Source organism: Columba livia, chromosome 2, assembly GCF_036013475.1.
Source record: "Columba livia isolate bColLiv1 breed racing homer chromosome 2, bColLiv1.pat.W.v2, whole genome shotgun sequence".
Taxonomy (NCBI): Eukaryota; Metazoa; Chordata; class Aves; order Columbiformes; family Columbidae; genus Columba; species Columba livia.
This window is the reverse complement of record NC_088603.1, coordinates 5,173,274-5,193,753: the sequence shown is the minus strand read 5'-3', so window position 1 is coordinate 5,193,753 and position 20,480 is coordinate 5,173,274. Positions and strand designations below refer to the sequence as shown.

Genomic DNA, 20,480 nt, shown 5'->3' with positions numbered 1-20,480 from the left:
CCAAGTTATCATCCTAGAAGAATCCACTAGGAAGCCTTAAAGGAGGAAGACTGAGGAGATTGGTGTTTTTTTTTTGTTTCATGTTTCTTTTTTTCCTAGTTATGGAGATGGAAAGATATGAAGAGAAATGGATTGCAAGATATGCTAAGGTGGGAAACACAACTCTCCTGAACTTGCTAGACCTAAATTTGAGAATGTTTTTTGAAGGGCATTTTGGGAGAACTATTATATATTGCCTGAAACTCAGAGAACCAAGAGCTACTTGGAGTTTCTGGGCAGCTGGCTGTTCTAGCAGAGGATCTAGCAGGGGGACTAATAAGAAACAGGCTGGGGCCTATGGCAGAATTTGGTGGGCCAGAAAAAGTTAGCAGAGAATTTGAAACAGAGCTGGTAGAGCCCAAATGATGTTCCAGAGAACAATCTGCTCATTGCTCTTTGAAATTTAAATATTGCTTAAGTGTAAGAACATTCTGAAGAACAAAATGCTGACATTTATTATCTGAAGTATTAGACCAAGGCTGTATTGAGTGAAGCATGATGTGTTCGTACAATCTTTCGCATAATTTGAGGGAATAAGTTTGTGGCCAAAGGTAGACTTCTACACAACAGGCATCTCCATAGGAGCTTGATGCTCCAGGAGTTAATGGAAACAAAGAAAAAAATAGTAGCTTTTCTAGGACGTCGTTAATCTCATTAGGCTATGAAGCAGATCTGTTACATTGTCATCTAAACATTTCTAATATACCCATTAAATCAGGCAAGTAATGGTGAGAAGACAGATATACCAGTGACATCACATATGTCTGCATTTGATTAGCTGTATTTCATATTTACAGTCAAATTGTTGAAACTGGAAACTTAGCTGAGATACTGCAAACTTTTCTGCCTATCATCTTAACTCTTACTTGAAACACAACATAATCCATTATTTCTGCAGCAAAATCAGCACTGCACGTTTATTTAAAACCAAAAAGAGAAACATAAATGACTGAAAATCATTTGGTGCATCAGAATTTTAATTCCATCTGTGTGAAATAAAAGCTTTTTTTTTTTTTCCCCTACCTCTGAAAGAATAAACAAACACTCACTGAATATCGGACTATTGAAAAGGACAATTTAGGAAGACAGCTCTGATTAGGCTCAGATACGTAAACACGCTTCTACTGAATAGTACTAATTAATACTATTCATCGTTCTCTGATAGTTCTTTATATAACAAAAAGCACTACTGGTTTTATCATTATCACTAATTACATCTTAATAATGTTCTTCCCCTTACCAACTGTTCATCAATGAAATTACTACAATAATTCTTAATCATTTACGTGTTGTGGGTTTATTATTATTATTTTTGTTTTTTTTTTAATTGAGACTTAACCGTACTTTTTCCAGAGTTGTCAGATTTTGCTGAAGAACAACTAAACCCCAGACAAGACATCTGCCACAGTACCAATTATATTTGCCTCAATACTCAGGACGTAGTCTCTAACAAGAACAAAAATGAAAAAATTAGGAAGCTGGTTGAAACATTTTCTGAACATTCTTCCTATGTGCTATTTAGAGCTCTTAAGTTATTACGAGCTACATAACTTGAACCCCAGTTCAACCTCCGAACAATTAAGTTACAGGTCAAATGCATGCTCAGATGGAGAAGCTTCCCATTTTGTTCTGAATTTTGGGCTGTCCACTGAGATACCTTGAATACTGTGTTCATTTTTAGGCCCCTCATGACAAGAAAGCCCTTGAGGTGCTGGAGCCATTTCAGAGAAGGGAATGGAGCTGGGGAAGGGGCTGGAGCACAAGTGTGATGGGAGCGGCTGAGGGACCTGGGGGTTCAGCTGGAGAACAGGAGCTGAGGGGAGACCTTCTGATCTCTGAACTGCCTGAAAGGAGCTTGGAGCATGGAGGGGGTTGGTCTCTTCTCCCAAGTAACAAGTGATAGGATGAGAGGAAATGGCCTCAAATTGTGCCAGGGGAGGTTTAGATTGGATATTAGGAAAAATTTATTCCCAAAAAGGGTTGTCAGGCGTTGGAACAGGCTGCCCAGGGAAGCAGTGGAGTCACCACCCCTGGAGACATTTAGAAAGCTTATAGACACGGTTCTTAGGGATGTGGTTTAGTGCTAGATTTAGGTTATGGTTGGACTCAATGATCTTGAGGGTCTCTTCCAAATGGAATGATTCTGTGATTTTATCTAGCAAAAGACGTGCTTGAGCATGGCAAAAGGGTTGGACTAGATGATCTTTAAAGGTCCTTTCCAACTCAGAGTATTCTATGATTTATGACTCTATATCCAAAGAGTGTTGGAAGCTGCAGGAGAGTCCATGTTATCTGCATGTGTCCAGTGTGCTAGGTCTGACCTCATCAGGTAATAACACGTGATTTTTCCAGTGGTCAAAATAAACGGAGCATGACAGGTGGGTTGACTGGGGAGAACAGCCTGTTTTCACAGAATAAGTGGGGTTGGCAGGAACTTCTGGAGATTTTCTAGTCCTCCCCCCAAGCTCACAGCAGGGTTGGCTGAAACAGATTGATCAGAGCTGTGCTTAGCTGGCTTTTGAGTAATTCCAAGGATGAAGACTCTGCAGTTTCCCTAGGCAACCTGTTTACCACCCCCACAGTAAAAAGTTATTTCTTGATGTTCAGATGGAATTTCACGTGTTTCAGTTTGTGCCACTGCCACTTGTCCTGTCACTGGGCACCACCGAGAAGTGTCTGGCTCCACCTTTATTATATCCTCCTATAAGATATTTATAAACATCAATAAGATACCCCTGAGCTTTCTTGTCTACAGTCTGAACAATCCCAACTCTCAGCCTCTGCTCTCATAAGAGATGCTCCAGTATCCAGAGAGCAATTGTTTTTTCTAAAGCCAGAGATTAGTTTTCTCTCATCTGTCTATATTTGCACACACTTACAGAATTCAAATTAAAGGCATGATTTCTACATTATCCCCACACAGAGAAACTGTTCTTTAAATGCCACAAAGTGTAGTCCAAACTGTCCCAACGGCTGATGGACTGGAGAGGAAAACAGACCATAAGTTAAATACACACAGGTACGTATCTCACACACAGTACCTGTAGGTGCTTCCCTACATGTGCTTCAGTTCGACTGTTCAGCAGAATCTGCTCCTTTCCTCAGGCTGGGAGACAGAGCAGAGGCTCTCTGAAGCATCCCATGCTTTAATACTTCAGAAGGTGTCTGAATACTTATGACAACTGACAGGCCATCAGCAAGTTATCAATTTATATTTTGCTTCAGTTCATTTACTTCGCTGAGTCTCCCCTGCGTATGACATTACTACAAATGTGAAAAGCAGATTTCATTTAATAGCCTTGGCCTTACAACTTAATGCCCTTGTCAGCTCTTCATTTACAAGAGCTCTGCCTAGGTGCATGTGCTACATCAAAGGAATGGCACTATTGAAGCATCCACTCTTGATTTCTCAAGCAGAGTAAAGTGAATCTTGGCTCAGCCACTGACAATAAGCGAGCACAAAACTGAGGCTCCAGGCTATTATACCTCACACTATGGTGGGCACAAGCCAAAAGGACTTTCTGGATTAATTTGATGTAGCTATGATGTGCAGTGAGGGGGTGTGTGAATGTTTTACTCCAAGGCAAACAGCAGCAATAAAGACAGAAAGGTGGAAACAGCCCAAGGCATTAGGTTTAATTGTCTGGGTCTACCATGAGTACCTGACACCTCCCTCATCAGTAAGCACATAAGACAAACGATGTGTATGAATTGGAAAGTACAGGTTTGTCTATGACATGGATTTAAAAGCAAAAGCTCTATTTGATAATCCACCCAAGGGGGAGAGCTTGAGCCTAGAGACTCAACAGAAACAGCCTGGATATTCTCCACACCGAAGTGGATCACTTTGTCTTCATTGCCCTGCTGACTTTACTTTGTATCCCCCTTTTGTTGTTGTTGTTGTGTAGGATCTGAACTGGTTACGTCTTTGCTGGTAAGAGTAGCACACATAGCTATATAAATATCTAATATCTTTTTCATATTTATGATACATCAAGGAGAGATTATTTCATATTCACTTTGCAGGTATACAATAATGGTGCAAGAAGGCACTGGTACAAATGATGCAGTGGTTTCTCCATCTAGCTAACTTGTGTGCAGTGTGACCACAGGGGTTGTGGCACGTTTCTATCAGGGATCCTATTTTCCATTATCTCCTTTGGGAGTGACGAGGAGTCTTCCAAATTGAGACATTCAAACTTTGGTTTTGAACTCACAACAGGAATGTTTAATATGCGTCACCATTATTAATGCATGTGGTGCTTTGCCTTTCCTGGTTTCAAGACACAAGTTTTGGTTATTTTGTTTTGTGCTGTTTAAGCTGACTCATTCCTTCAGCTCTTACTTCTAGATCTGAATGTCCTGCTTTAGCACATTGAGACAGCTGCCATGCTGCCCTGGCTTGTGCAAGGCAAGAACTACAAGGAACCTGACCATGAAGCTGACCCAGAATGTTTTGATCCGTTACCCATCCAGAAACCAGGTCTGTGAGCACAGAAATTAGGGAACTCTGGTGAGCTGAGGTTAACTCTCAGGGCTGTTTGACTTTGACACCCAAGGAACAGATTCCAACTGAAGTTTTTCCTGCTATTTTGAGACTACAGTATGAATTCTCCTGTATGATTACTGTGGGTGGTGTGGAATCACACAAAACTTCTCCCTCAGTGAAAAAGTGTCTGTCTGCCAATATGTGTAACTCCTGGGAATTAGATTATCACCTTCAAAGTCACCATTAAAGCTACAGAAGAGACTGGTCAATGGTTCAAACTGTTGTGAGCAGAGAAGAGGAACTTAGTAGTGTGTAGCAGAATTCCTCCCATGCCTACAGCATGGATGCTCAAAGCTCAGCCAGCCATCCTATCCACCTCCCCTAGAGTCAGGAGAAATGCCACATGTAATTCTAACTGATCCAACCTTTGGACATTTTCTTCTGGATGAGCTGAAATACACCCCAGATTGCATTTATTGTTTAGACTGATCACCCTGATCATAAGAGACCAGAGATTAGTGCAGATGAAAACACCTACAAGGTGCTTAGATTTAATCAGATGCGCTACAGACAGACAAACAGTGTGGTCATATGAAAAACAGATTCATATGGAAAAAAATATTTTTAAGGTTAGGGAAGGGAGCTGTAATAGGCAAGACATTGATCCAAACACTAGTTGAAAAATACAAGCTGAGCTTTATCTGACCAGTGTCAATGCTTGGGGGAAAAATTCCCAAAACATAGATGCCTCTTTATCTCTCATATTTTTCAATTTCATGCACTACCTGCTTCCAATTGGAAAAGCCAGAAACAGAAATGCAAAAATTCCAGCTGTATGACTATTCTTGGCAGACTGTCACCCAAATTCTGCACACCCAGAAAGATACATCCTTTAGCACTCAACTGTAGTTTTTTACCAAGGTCTTACTCAAGCAAAACTCCCATTGAAGGAGATTAGCCTGACTGTAAATCATGTATAAAGATATCAAATGAGAGCTTCAGGTCTCGGCCAGGGATATTTGGGACAGGTATTTTCAAGTAGTGCTCTGAAATTTGAGGTGGTCTGGATTTGGATGGAACTGATTTGAGCTTTCCTCTTTCCTACAGGTCAGCCTTATTTCTAAATTACCAGTTCATCCTGCAGGCATTTCTTAAGTTATTTACAGAGCCACATAAACACAATTGTTAACATCACTTACTGTTCATTTTCGTAATATAGTTTGCCAATGGCCCAGGCAATGATGATTGGGCAAGGAATACCTGCAACAGCAAAAAATAAGGAGTTAATCACAACCAATGGATGGACGGATGGATGGATGATACAGATTTAGATGCAGATTCATGTGAGGAGGGTCTTGGTTAATGAACTGGAAGAGCATAGATACAAACGGTTCTATCTTGGTATACTTGAGACACTATAATTACTAAGACCTCTTTATGTATATATAAAAAAGATCATCTGAAAAAGAGAAAACTGTAGTACCACTAAGAAAAGTTTAGAAAATTATTAACAAACACACAGATATATACACAAGTGTCTATATAAGTGATCAGAACAATTTTGACTGGCTTAAAGGCTATTTTGGTGCCTTTCAAATTTTCCTGCAGTTGATATGGCAAAACTTTAGAGATATCACTTGTAGATGGGTGTTTAGATTTATATTTCCCAGGCAGCAAGATTCTTGTAAACATACAGATGAATACCATTCTCAAAATTTTCAATGAACTTTTTAGTTGAGTCTTCTCTGTGAAACAGGATTATGAGAGAGAATCTCTTGATATCTTGCACTGTCAGAATTCATTCATTGTTCACCCTTTCTAAAAGATCCAGATAGTCTTAATTTTATATATACGATTCTACCTACATCGTGCAATGTGTTGTGTCTGCATGTGATTTCTTATCAAGACTTGATGCACTTGTTTCGTGTTAGGCCTTCAGAGTCCAGCTGGTTTCAAGGGAATTTGCTGGAGCAGGAAACTGGAAATGAGGACTAAGTGGAACTGGCCTTTTGACACAGATTTTCTGGGCAAAATGGGAACTTTTTCACCCAGGTATTCCCCAGGTAAAGACTGAACTGCTGCCAAAATTAGAGGAGGAGAGTTTTCTCTTTCCCATTTCCCCCGCACCTTTAACCTGTCACCTCAGGCAAAACCAAACAACAGCTCCATCTCATATTCCAACCTCCAGGATCACATTCCTCTGAAATCACTGCTACTCTCAGGTGAATGCATGGGCAGAAGCCCAGGTTGAGTGACCCCACAAGTATCTGCTTTTTCCCACTGGAAGCAACACAACTTAAATCCCCATGTAGGAGTCAGCCCGGACAAGTATCAACCACTGCTTTTTAACCTCCCATTTGTTGCCTCTTCTGTGGGAAACGGAGGCTTTGAAGAGGTAAAGCAGAGAGGAAAGAGAACCAGAACACAGTAGGGGTGGGACTGAATTGCTAGGTAGTCAACTTTAATCTCAGCAAGAAGTATAGTGCAGCTCTCATCTCCTGACCCACAAACCCCTGGTGGCTCTTGTGCACTGCAAGTGATTGTGTTGTCTTCTGTCTTGTTCACCATTGACTCACAGGGTCTGGTGCCCTCATTTCCCCCCAGGTTTTTGTAGCCATGTCCTTTCTCCTAGAGGAAAACATTTTACTTCTCCTTGTGAAGCAAAGAACAGCGATTTGAGAATGAAGATGGTAAAAGATTGTGTATGGGAAAGCAAAACAGAGCCAGAAAGCACCCAAAAGGGTGAGGGAAAAGGCATATTTAGCTTGCATCACTCCTACATCATTAATCAGAAACCCAGGTGGCTCTGAGTGAGGTAGAGAACAAACCAGTGAGGGGATCTGTGAGAGCTGTGTGAGCTCTCACAGTTCGGCGAGAGAATTGAAAATATTAAAAAAAAATTGAATCAATTCCCCCTCATAAACATTTTTTTTCTACCACAACTCTTCTTTCCTCCCATTTGATTCTGGATTGAGTGACATATTTTGTTTTAAAGGCTGTTTCTGCCTTCAGAAGTGCAATTCAATTACTTCTGCTCAGTTCTGAAAAGCAGAAGCATTTCTGAACAAAATGTCATTCTACTTTCAGAAAAGAAAATATTTGCAACTTTTTTTCCATCTTTCTTCTCTCAATAGAAAAGAACTGCCAAATTCACTAGTTCTGTTTGACTTCAGATTTTGCTTTCAAGCAAATAAGCTGCCCGCACAGGGCTTGTATTGTCAAACCTGCCCTGGCCAAGTTCAAATCATGGATGTGTTCATAGAATCGTAGAATAGTGTGGGCCAGAAGGAACCTTCAAATGCAATCTAGTCCAACCTGAACTCTGAAGGCAATCTCCTGCTAAAAGCAGAACTATCAACACTAACCCACCTCAGCCAAGGAATAGCCTTGCTGAATTTTCAATACCTCCAGAGATTCCAGAGCTTCTCAGTCATCTGTTCCAGTGCTGTACTATTTCTTGGTAAATTTTGTGTTTTCTTAATGTCCAGTCGTAATCTCCCAGTCTGTAATCTGTGGCCCTTGCTCTTTCCCATAACATCTGCTATTACCAAGAATATTATCCTTCAAATAATTCTTGGTACCTAACAAGATTCTTCCTTAGCTTCCTCCTTGCCAGATTAAATAAGCTCAGCTCCTTCAGCCTCACTTCACAGGTCATGTCCTCTAGATCCCTGATCATATTGACAGACTTCTACTGCCTAATCTCCAGATTTTCCACAGCCCTTTTTAACCGAAAGGCCCAATACTGACCACAGCATTCCAAAGGCAGCCTTACCAAAGCTGAATAGAAAGCAGTAGTAACTTCCCTCAATCTTCTCTCCACACAGTATGTCTTTTACCTTATTTATGATAAGAAGGCACCGATGGCTCATACTCAGCTTGCATCCACCGCAAGCCCTACATCTTTTTCAGCAGTACTGCTACTCTCACAGTCGGTTCCCAGCCTGTTACCAACAGACCAGTTTATATGGATGCAGTGAGGGTGAAGGAGATGCTCCTTTGTGCTGGTCCAGGCTGGCACAGTAGAAAGAAGGCTACGGCATGCAATGAGCTATTTTTCTGCCTTTGACTAGCCACAAGTATAGTACAAAGATGACATGTGACTCTTTGTTAAAGGTGGTTTTCTAGGAACAAATCCTTCAGCAGCCCAAAAGACTGGCAGATAATTAGGATTCTCTTATAGCCAGTTCTTCACTTAGATACGTCTCATCTGTCTCTTGAGACTGAGTGGTCCACAGGGCACAGAAAAGTGCCTTTTCTGTTTCATGCATAAGGGGTTGTGGTTGCTGCTTTTCTGATCAAAATGAAAGGGACATGGTATGAACTGCTGCATTCCCAAAGTCTTGAGCCTGGGACTTCCCTTTTGTTCCTTAACATCAGTTATCTGAGGATTTAAATGAAGAAGGTAAATCCAGCAATAACCTATTGGGTTTATATCATCATCACAGTGAAGAACTAAACCCGATATCGTGTTGTTCTGACATAAAGTTAGGTTTGAATATTAGATTTCACCACAGTGGGATTTTTAACATTTATTCTTTCTGCTTTTGTTTTTATCACTTTAATGCCAGGTACCATGTAATACCATTTTAAACATGAGTCACTTACACCATCCTATGAAGAGAAAGACCCATTTCCGCAGCTTATCTGTGGAATAAGTCATCACTATAGCAGTGTGTAAGTAGCAGCCTTCAACAAACATCCAGAAGAAGTTGGTCACCACAAAATAATTGTAGACAGTGGTAATACATCGACACCAGGGCTGGAAAGAAAATAGAAAACAACATTTCAAAATCATGGTGAGAACATTTCAAAAATTTTATATATTGTTATTCCATTAAAAATAAATAGTAGAATCCATAGAATCATAGAGTCATTTTGGTTGGCAAAGAATCTTGAAGATCATTGAGTCCAACTGTTAAAATAAAACATTCATGTGATGCGGATTTATGCCTGTGATTTGGAATCAGAATATCTTAGGTTCTGTTGGGACCTCACAACTATGCCTGAAGCTCGGCCTTGACCACAGCATGCAGGATCTCCTGCACTTGAGCATGTCTGGAAAGTTAACACACCACAGGACACGTCCAGACCAGCAATCCCTAAGCGGTTTAAGAAGCAGATGTGTGGAAAGAAGACAAGAAAAGGGAGGTTATTTGACTACAGATGATATTTCAGAGAGGTACAGCTATAGCCCAGGGTCCTATCTAAAGATGATGTAAGAGTCTAAGCATATCTTAGGTACTACAACCCACCCCCTGAGAAATTCAAAGAAAATATGAGATAGAAGCGAATGTCACAATCTTGCTTCACTTCCACTGAAGGGAAGGAGCACCACTGACATTCAGAAAAAATATATTTCATTTTGAAGACATGCTTTTGTCAGCTGCTTCATCCACCCTATTCCTGCCATTAGTGCTTCAGTTTGAATTTTGCCATGACTTCAACAGGATTTTTTTGGTCAGGTTCAATAAAGGCCTCTTCTCCTCATGGCTGTGCAGAGAGAGCACAACTGTGGAATACTCTATTAGCTATAGAGAGGTAGACAGCAACATCGCATCAATAAATCACAAGTAACTGCTGATGGTAATTTCCACAGCGCTACACACAGAAGACTGGGAAAGCTTCTTTCTGACCAAGCGGGCATTCAGCATATTCCCCACATTTATTGGACAAGAAAGACAGTTACAAAATGATAAGCCATTAACAAGTTGTAATCACTTCTGTTTATTGAGCTGAAATAAAGAGAATAAACCTTTCGGATGTGTTAAAACTTTCATTTTTTTATAATTTAATTAGGATTTGAAATTTAGTTTGGCTTCATCTTTAATATAAGATCAAAAAACAAAACTGAGAAGAAGATGAAACCTTTTGTTTTTGAAGCTTTGATTAAACCAAATCATTTTTTGTTCTCCTTTTGGCCTGAGCAAAGTAAAATAAAACCACAAACAAACAAAGTCCTATTTTTGGATAACACCAAACAAATATTTTGGCTCCATTCCTGATTGACCCCCAAACCAACAGGACTTTGTTTCCAAAGACTCTAAGTCTCACATCCAATTTTTTGAAAGTACGAGTATGAATTAAATCTTTCCCTGTGGCCTTAATCTCATGAAAATTTTCTGATATAATATCTAGATTCCTGTTCTACTCTACCCCTCAGTTGCAACACTTACACACTTTTTGTCCTCTCCACAGTTGCCTATTTTCACAAGAGTTATAAAAAACCCAATTTTATCTGATCTTGTTGCTCCTGTGTCAGAACTGAGTGGAACTGGGCAGGGGGTTGCGAAGGTACCAGGACAGATACAAATACACGTGATAGTAGTGAAATCTCCCTCTGCATCGTTTCCATAGGAAACCAGAATAAAATGAATTTTGAGCAATTCCTTTGGGAACAGTGGATTTGTTCATGCTGAATAATAAACCCAATTAGCAGAACTCATTAATTTATACAATTTCATTTATTTGACTGAGGATTCTTGATCCCCATGTGTATCCACCATCAGACTCCAGATATCTTCAGCAATTCCCCGTCTTGATTTATTAACACAAGCACTATAACTTCATGCAAAATGTTTCCACATTGAGTCCCTGATGCTTCTGTAACTAAATTATTACTGATCAGCAGAGAAGAGATGACATCATTAGCTAGCATAGTGATGTTGCTCACATTGATTTTGGTGGTGTTATTTTGACTGTGACTTCTATCATAATAGGAATTTAACAAAGTTATTACTAAGCTTGTATAAAGTACCTTCCCAAAAAGACTGCAGTGTTCTGCAGAGAAGAGATGAATTAATGAAAACTGAGGCATGTGAGGATCTATCCTTATGTTTGCAGGTTTATATTTTCCTCAACACTTTGTGGTCACATTTTAAAAGGTATTTGAGTGCCTGATTCCAACAATTTTTTCTAGATATCTGTAAAAATCTGTATTAAGATTTGCAGCAGCACCTTGAGATTAAATCACACAGTATAAAACTGTCAACAACAAAGCTCATATACCACCACCTTCTGTAGCCTGAAAATGTCAGAAATACAAAGCAAACAGGGAATTAATAGATGCTATAACATCTCAAAGGAGTATCTGCTTGAAGAATAATAGTTATGCATAGATATCCCCAAACCCTTAGAATCTCATACTCTATCTAGGTACTAATGACTGCTATTTGTTTTCCAGCTTCTAATCTATAGGCATTTTAGTCCACTCTCTGTCCAAAGAGATTATGAAGGGGGTGTGTGTGTGTATGTGTGTGCATAAGCGTGTGTAGGATGCTGTTTCTTCTTTATTAGGGAGGTAAATACCAGGGGACAGTCCTAAAAGGAGAATACTCCACCATAAGAGTATTACAAGGGAAATAGAACAGTAAAAGACCCTGCTAAGGGGCTATCAAAAAGGACCACTCACCAAGGAAATGTAGAATTATTCCCCAAGAAAATTACTTTTTCTTGTGGAGTGAATGCTTTTAGTCCACTCAAAAATCCTTATACTATTGGGGCTGCTGTGTGACTAAATGGAGGGAGACATTACTGTACTGACATAGGGACTGATTGAATGTCCTCACTCAAACAAGCATCTGCAATTAGAATCATAGAATAATTTGGGTTGAAGGGACCTCCAAAGCTCATCCAGTGCCACCCCTGCCATGAGCATGGACATCTTCACCAGCTCAGGTTGCTCAGAGCCCCATCCAGCCTGGCCTGGGATGTCTCCAGGGATGGTTCATCCACCACCTCTCTGGGCAAACTGGGACAGTATTGCACCACTCTCAGTGTAAAAAAAAAATTGAGGTTTGTGGGATACTTGAGTGAACAAAAAATAACATAGATAGTAAGAGAAATGAGAGTGCTGTGACATGCTGTATTCCTCAAGAGTGCCCAAAGCCACACAAAGATCATGCCTCACTTCTCACCCCCTTCAGCCTTCCCATTTTTTATTGTGTGTATCCATCCAGTCTCTGACTCTCGTCACCCATCACTACACCAGCAGAAAACTCTTGCTCGATTTTTTGCTGGCTTGTTTAGTTTTCCACCAGTTTAGTGACTTCAGTCTCCAAGGGTTCAGTCCTTCCCAAGGGATCAAGAAAAGCAACAGAAACAGTTCAAAAGGAGCAGCACGAGCTGGAGTGAAGCATTTGGGTCCCTGAAGGAAGCAGCCAACCCACTTAGTGGCAGGGAGCTGCTGCTGGATGCAGCTCATATCACAGATCCTCATCCTCAAAGCCAACATGGTGTAGAAGGGATTAGCAGAAAAATTGATTTATTCATTTTTTTTTTCCCCCACGAAGATATAAAGAAACAAAAATTGTACTCTTTCAGGCCCTATTTCCTCTTTTCTTGGAAGTCTCACTGACTCCAGACAGCAAGAAGTCCACTGTCATCAGACAAAGCTGACTCAGAGCCTCAACAGCCAAATAACTATTTCTGTACTGTGTTCATAGAGATTGCCCTCTGGAATGAATGCTTTCCCTACACCAGTGCACATCACCGCAAGGTGGTCTGACAAAAAACAGTGTTCAAGAACTACCAAATTTAGTGTCTTACACAATGCTGTGTCTCACAGGATATAAATTTGGAAAGTGCCTATAGTCGGTGAAGATTAAAAATAAGTTTTTGGGAGGGATTTTTACTTTTAAAAAGTGTTTGATATTCAGTGATGAGGAAATAAATGAAAAATCAGAAAATCTAAGCTGCTTTTCTTAATATTTTTGAAACCACATGAAAATCACACCGAGCACATGTATGTGTCCTTGTAATATTTCTATCAGTTGAACAAATTCAGCACCCCTGCCTGCCCCCAAACTACATGGCATAGACACGCTACCTCTAAGCACTTACTTCATTGCTTTCATGTATGTTGTGATCTATCATTTGAAGTAGAAACCACATCACATTCCTCAGGATGAAAGTGGTGATCAGGTTCCAGTGGATAATATTCCGCAGGCATCTGATACTCCTAAACACAGAAACACATTTAAATCATCATCATATATAGGGAAGAAATACAAATACATGTAAATGACTATATAAAAAAACACAAGCTAATTCTACTCACTTTCAAAATTCCTCATGGTTTATCCCTCTCCATTACTTTTCTTACACTATGAAACAGGAGGTTTGTCTGTCCAGTGGGTCAGCCATAACGGTTTACATGCTGTCTGTAGCCTATATCTTTACCATATCTTTACCAGCTGTAATATCTGGGTCTGATCTCATTCTCTGGCTCTCAGAGTAAATTGTACATCCAGTGCCAAAGCCAAAACTTGGATTTAGCAGTGTAGTCTCAACACAAATAAATGACATAAATATAAAGCAGCAACTGGACAATGGCAAAATCTGTGCTGCTTCTTTCCCTTGTTATATACCTTTATTCCAGAAACCACAAAATAACTTTTGCAAAGCCAAATACAAAAATTTGTCTTGATGAGATGCTCTCTTTGACACTAAATCACATCAAGCAAGTGAAACATGATCTACTGGAAAGACCCAAAGATTCAAATGGTTATTTCATCCTTGGTTATCATTTTTGCTCCCCTCCTCCCCATCCCATCAGCTCTATTATAATGTCAACTAGAACTGATGAGCCCCTAAACAAGGCTGCACTGGAGTGTGTTGCATTGTTCACAGAAGGAGATTTGGTGACAAACATCAGCTCTGGACTGGCAAAACTGGAATGGTTTGCATTCAGTCGGCCTCTTGAACAGGCACATTTATATGATAGGAGAACATCAACTGCCTGGTTTCCAGTCCTGGGCTCAGCTGGCTGTACCAAGCTTTCTCAAACAAGGTAAAACTGTGTATCTTCCTTCACCAGAAAATCTCTGTGTCTGTTTTTAGTCCTTTCCCAGCTCCCTTTCAGATGCAATGTAAAATGAGCACAATGTAAAATATGAGCTGCAATGAGTTGGGGCACAGTGCCATAAAACAAAAGAAGGGACATCTTAAATAGTGCTTGCTGCTGAAAATGGCTCCAGGAGATGGCCAGTGCATGATGCTGATCCCAGCAACTGAAGTATCACTGAAACTAGACAGAAAGTCATTCATTGCATCATCTGAGACAAGAGCATTTTGTCTTCTCATTCTTTGTGAAGCCATAAAGGAAGGCGAGTGCAAAGTTGCTAAACACAGAAACACTCCAGTTACTAAAATCTCTTCCACGGGAATCCAAAGAGCCAGTGCATTTCCCAGGATCACAGAATCACAGTATGTCAGGGATTGGAAGGGACCTGGAAAGCTCATCCAGTGCAATCCCCCCATGGAGCAGGAACACCCAGATGAGGTTACACAGGAAGGTGTCCAGGCGGGTTGGAATGTCTGCAGAGAAGGAGACTCCACATCCTCCCTGGGCAGCCTGGGCCAGGCTCTGCCACCCTCACCGGGAACAAGTTTCTTCTCAAATTTAAGTGGAACTTCTTTTGTTCCAATCTGAATCTATTACTGCTTGTCCTATCATTGGTTGTCACCGAGAAGAGCCTGGCTCCATCCTCCTGACACTCACCCTAAAGGTGAGTGTCATCAGGTTAGGATTCTGCATTTGCCACATCAGCCCCCCTGCTTGTAAAAGAAGCTGTCAAATAACGTGGGACAGCCATGGAAAGCGGTGGTCTCAAACACTCTCAACTGTAGCTGACTGTAGCTCATCCCACTGACAGCAAAAAGAGAAAGCACAATCCAGCAACCAACTTTGCTATTGCCTCAGGGGTTTTTTGCATGAAAAACAAGCCAGCCTTCTTAAACAAATACTATTTTGTTACCATGAAACACTTATTACACTCTTCCTAGGACTTGATTAGTCAGTTTTAGGGCCAGGAGCAATTCTGTTATGTCCTTCAGCCTCACAAATCTCTTAGAGATTTCGCAGAAATCCAGAAAAAAAAAAAAAAAAAAACAAATAGAAGTCCTCCTACATACTAGGTACTCCAATTTACAGAAAAATGCTCAGAGGTACAACCCTACTAAGTCAATGTTAAAATAGCTTCTGAGTTTAACAACTCAGGCTCCAGGTATAAAATTGGTATTTGGTTTTGAGAGCCTCAGTGACTCACGATTGGAGTCAATTTGGAAAACAAATCTCCAGCTGCTCAAATCCGTTTACTTTGATTTAGGCTACAAAACCCCAAAGCGTTGCTCTCAATGTAACCTCTGCTACCAGGGAACACATCAGAGACACATCTCACTTCAAGATTTTCACTTCTAACAAAGGCAAAGGTTCATGTTAGGCTTTCAAAGAAACTACCCAACCAACACCTACTGCCTTTCATGCTGAACCACAAGAACCCATCTGTCTCTGGACAGACCTTGACACTTGTTATTAAGGTCTGTTCTTTGTTTATCATTCTGCACATAAATGTCCTGAAGCTGCTGTTCATCTCGGTGTTATATTCACTCCCTTCAGGTTAAAGATTAGCAGATTAAGGAGGGAATTTGAAATGCTGCTTCTAGGGGGAGAGGGAGGCAGGGGACTAGAAACTGAGGAAATTCAGGTCAAACTGTAGAGCTACTGGCATGAAATTAATTGCTTTTGAGAGCTCTAACAACAAAACAGATCCAGCACATTTGACACCTGTATGTACTTCTTGACTAAGAGAAGATAAGGGAGTGGAAAAAAAAATAAATAATCCTTGTTGCATGCCTCCATTTAGGTGTAGTTTAATCACCCATATTCTGGAACACCACTAAACCTGGTGGAAGAAACCTTATTCCCACAAGATTTACAGCAGGGACATTGGACTGGCTGCAGGGACAAATAGGATCAAACAAATAGTTCCTAAAAAGAGCTTTCCCCCTCAGGAGGATCTTAGTCATCAAAATCACATTCTCTTCTGTGTCTTGGAACATAAAGGTAACCTCAGCATCTACTGGCTGCATGATCTTCGCTCTCCTCACTACTTCTTGTTTCATACTGTTTTGTCTTCTTTGCCTGTCTGTCTGCATCCAGCCATTGGCTTTTGTTTGGATTCCAAGATGCTTGGGACAGAGATGAACTTTTAGCAATTTGTGTTAAGGATCCAGAGCAAGAGGGTCTGATCTGTGTTGAGAACTCCCAAGATTTCCAGATAATTACGATCAAAACTCTCTTTCTTTACAAAAAGGCACAGGGGCAGAGGGAAGATGTGTTCCTGGTATAAAATTAAGTAAAGTATAAATATGAACAACAGCTGGAATTTACCAAAATGAGGCCTGAAGCCTTGTCAAATAACACTTTGGTTATGCAAGAGGGATAGTTGGTTCCTGAGTCCCACTACCTGTAGCAAAATCAATACATTGAGTATCAGCAACCTGGTACCACAGCCTCATTTCCTTCCTGAGACACTTTGTGTGGCATAGATATTAAGTAGATGCTTTCACCTGCCAAAAACCTTCATGTTTTTGGGGCTAACAGAGCAATGAAGAAGATGCTGCAGAGCAAGCATTTTGCTTTTCTAGCTGCAGTCTCTCCCCAGTCACATTTCTCACTATGTTACTGCTTTGGCAAAGCAGCACAAACAGATGAGGGGCTGGATTTGCATTTGTGATGTCTGGGTCATTATTCTGCTGGTGTTAATTAGGGTACCACTGGTACAGTCAGGCTGAGAAACACAGGTCTAAAAGTTCTGCAGAATAGCTCAATGACTCTAGGATGGTTGTAACCTTTTCCCTTTGCATTTTTTTTTTTTCCTGTACTTTTATTTTAATAGGAGTACCAACTAAGGGTCCAAAGTTTGGTTTTGTTTGTAGAGAGCCCAGAGCACATGGTTTCTGTTTGTATCTGTCTCCTAACTACAACTAGCACAGAAATCACAGTATGAATTGCATTAATGCAATTCCTAGCCAAGGGCAGGAAAAGCTTGAGAAATCATTGTCAGGTTCATACTGGGGAAGGAGAAACAGGAGGGTTAATATAGTGTATGGAGGCTTCAGGGCAGAGCAGTGGAGGGACTACAGCGAAGTCCATTGATGTAAAAAGGGAAAGATCTCTTGCCAGCCACCTGAGAAAGCTGCTCTCATTTACAGGCACTGCTGGTGAATGTTATTATTGTTATTTAGTATGGGTAAAGCATCTAGAGGGATACGGACTGAGACAAGAGCCTGGAGCACAAATCTGATGAGGAGCAGTTGAGGGACCTGGGGAGTTCAGCCTGGAGAAAAGGAGGCTGAGGGGAGACCTTATTGCTGTCTACAACTACCTGAACAGAGGTTGTAGCATGGAGAGGGTTGGTCTCTTCTCCCAAGTAACAAGAGACAGGACAAGAGAAAATGGCCTCAAGTTGCACCAGGGGAGGTTTAGATTGGATATTGGGAAAAAATTCTCCATGGAAAGGGTTGTTGGGCACTGGAACAGGCTGCCCAGGGCAGTGGTGGAGTCACCATCCCTGGAGGGATTTAAAAGGAGTTTAGATGAGGTTCTTAGGGACATGGTTTAGTGCTAGATTTAGGTTAGGTTATGGTTGGACTTGATGATCCAGAGGTTATCTTCCAGCTGAAAAGATTCTATGATTCTATGATTCACTACAAGTACTATTCACATGAGACTGTTCTGTTGGGCTCAGGAGTTTACCTGGTGCGTAAAGTTTATCTGTGTGGTCAGATTGGAGTCTGAGGTGGACAGTGAATGAAGGACATGACCCAGATTGGGCAACAAAGCTAATGACTAATAGGAGATCTGCAGTGCAGCTAATGTTTGGCGAAGGCACAAAGCTGACCTTGTTGTATTCACTCATCTCAAAGACTGAGGAAAAAACTCATAATACCCATAGGGGTAATTTGTCCTCCACGGGTCTTTTCCCAGCTTTTGACAGATGGATTCTGTCTTAAATTTATAAGCCTTAATTTATACTGAAATAATTCTGTTACTTATATAAACGACCTGTCCCTTTTTGAAAGCCTGTTAAACTTAGAGTTACAACAGTCTTTGATGACGCACTTATTTTCTCCTTGATTAATTATTGCTTTCACTCCGTGGAGTGAAAAAGGAAGTCTGTGCTCCAGAAACAGCAATAACTGCCCATACAGGCAGCACTGAAAAGGAATTCGCATCCCATTGTAAATGAGATGAGGTGGAATTTGAAACACATTGAGCTGTATTATAAGTTAGTGAATTAAGCTTCTCTAGAGGCACAGTGATTGGCATGAATGAACTCCCTCACAACTCAGAAGCTAAGAAATTTGGCATTATTCTAACCTCTGTAGGGAGATATCACAATTTGGGGAGTGCGGCAGTGACAACATTAGGAAAACGAAAGCACAGACAGCAGAGAGCTACCTTCTCAGGAGGGCAAAGAGTCTGGCACATCACAAGATACCATGGACTGAGGCTACCAACTTCCATCAAAGAACCTTTTCCTATGTTTGCTTCCTGCCCTGACGCTTTTCAGACAAAAAGTGCTGGTCAAGGCCTTGGTTTGACTCTCCTGCTGACTCTTCCCTGTGCATAGGTCCAAATATGGAAGGAATAAGAAAAGAAATTGCAACAATTCAGTCAGAATAGACTTAAGGATTGAGGCCACAACATGAAGACATAAGAACTTCCATGTTCAGTCAGACCAATGAGCCATGTAGGTTGTGACCTGGTCCCCAGTGGTGATCAGTAAAAGACAGTATGGGAAACAGGGGATGTAGATTGTCAGTTGTCCCTTGTTCCTATCTCCTTGCTTCTGGCAGTCAGAGGTTTTAAGATATTCCTGATTCAGAGATCACATTTTATCACATTAAATCACCCCGTTGGTGGCCCCAACTCCTCACAGGAGTCACTGAATTCCTTTTGTGGTTTATGCTCATTGGGGTCACACCATGGCTTATGATACTAACATGCTGGACCAAAGAGATCATAAGATGTTTTTCGTGGTTAAAATAGGCTTGTCTATGTTGGTTCCTCTTCTCCACTTGCTTTTCCCCTCCCAAGGGATGGATAAGGAGGCCTTTCCTCACAACTACATTCCTTCGTGTCCTGTGGCAATTGCACGGAGGAGTGATAGAAAGAGCCTGGAATGGACAGCAGGAAACTGCTGGTCCCATGGGCTGCAGGAGCAAGCTGGGAGGAGTGGTTGGTGCTTTGTCTCCAACATGTTCTCCTGAACTAGCTCAGTTCCCACAGCAATTTCACTTCTGGCTGTGCTTGGCAGCAGCTTTCGGGCCTGAAATATCCCCCTGAAATACAGCAAGTGGTGTCAGACAGGTACAAGCAAGTGGTGTGTGTTACACTGAGTGAAGGAGCAGAAGGAAAAGGATTTCCTTGAAAAGAGGAGAAAATAAGAACTTACAGTTTCTGACTTGAAGGAAAAAAAATGGGCTAAATTATTAAGTACCTTGTTTGATATCTACAGGAATTTGGGGACAATGGTATAGGAAAATTTGTGTGTTCCAGTGAGTCACGAGTCCCAGAGTGTCTCTGGTTGTGCTGGCCAAAACCAGACAAGATGATTTGGGAGCACGTACCTCCTGCTCACCATACACACAGGGAGCCCTGTAAAAGCATCAGCTGCATCTCTGCAGCTAGACACAAAGACATAATTAAGGTGAAAGCAAACATACTTCTCTGGCCTTCCTAATTAATAAATCAAAAGCCAGGTATATGGTGGGAAATTACACATAATGACCTCTTTATTTGATTTAAGAACATGCTGTGTTTCAAGTCCAAATGCCATTCCCTGACTCCATATCATACCACTGGCATACTGAACTGCTTGATGTGTGTTGTAACTGAGCTTCCATGTTAGGAACAATAGCAGCAAATGAAAAAAATAGCAAAATTCTCCAGCAGTTGACTGCAGCCTGTGACAGAAGTGGGCAGAAAGAGTTTCAGATTGTTGATAGAGAAAGCACACTTTGCTAATTATTGCCCTCCAATGACCTTAATTGTATGATTGGATATAGAAAGCAGAGAGTTAGAAAACCCATTCTTTTGACCTGGGAAATGCTGAGATCTGAAAAGGCAGAAAATCTGATCAAGTCTTTCTGCTACTTTCATTGA

The 20,480-nt window shown here is 41.0% G+C and overlaps 1 protein-coding gene across 7 annotated transcripts in view; it reads right to left on the bottom strand.

The window, feature by feature from the left end:
- Positions 1–20,480, bottom strand: part of CRHR2 (corticotropin releasing hormone receptor 2) — a 146,981-nt gene that overhangs the window by 32,976 nt on the left and 93,525 nt on the right. For all 7 annotated transcript variants that reach the window (XM_065050323.1, XM_065050319.1, XM_065050321.1 and 4 more), the window contains 3 exons: positions 13,370–13,487; positions 9,137–9,290; positions 5,728–5,788 (listed from right to left, as the gene is read on the bottom strand). In XM_065050323.1, coding sequence (XP_064906395.1) covers positions 5,728–5,788; positions 9,137–9,290; positions 13,370–13,487 — 333 coding nt within the window. The remainder of the gene's footprint in view (positions 1–5,727; positions 5,789–9,136; positions 9,291–13,369; positions 13,488–20,480) is intronic.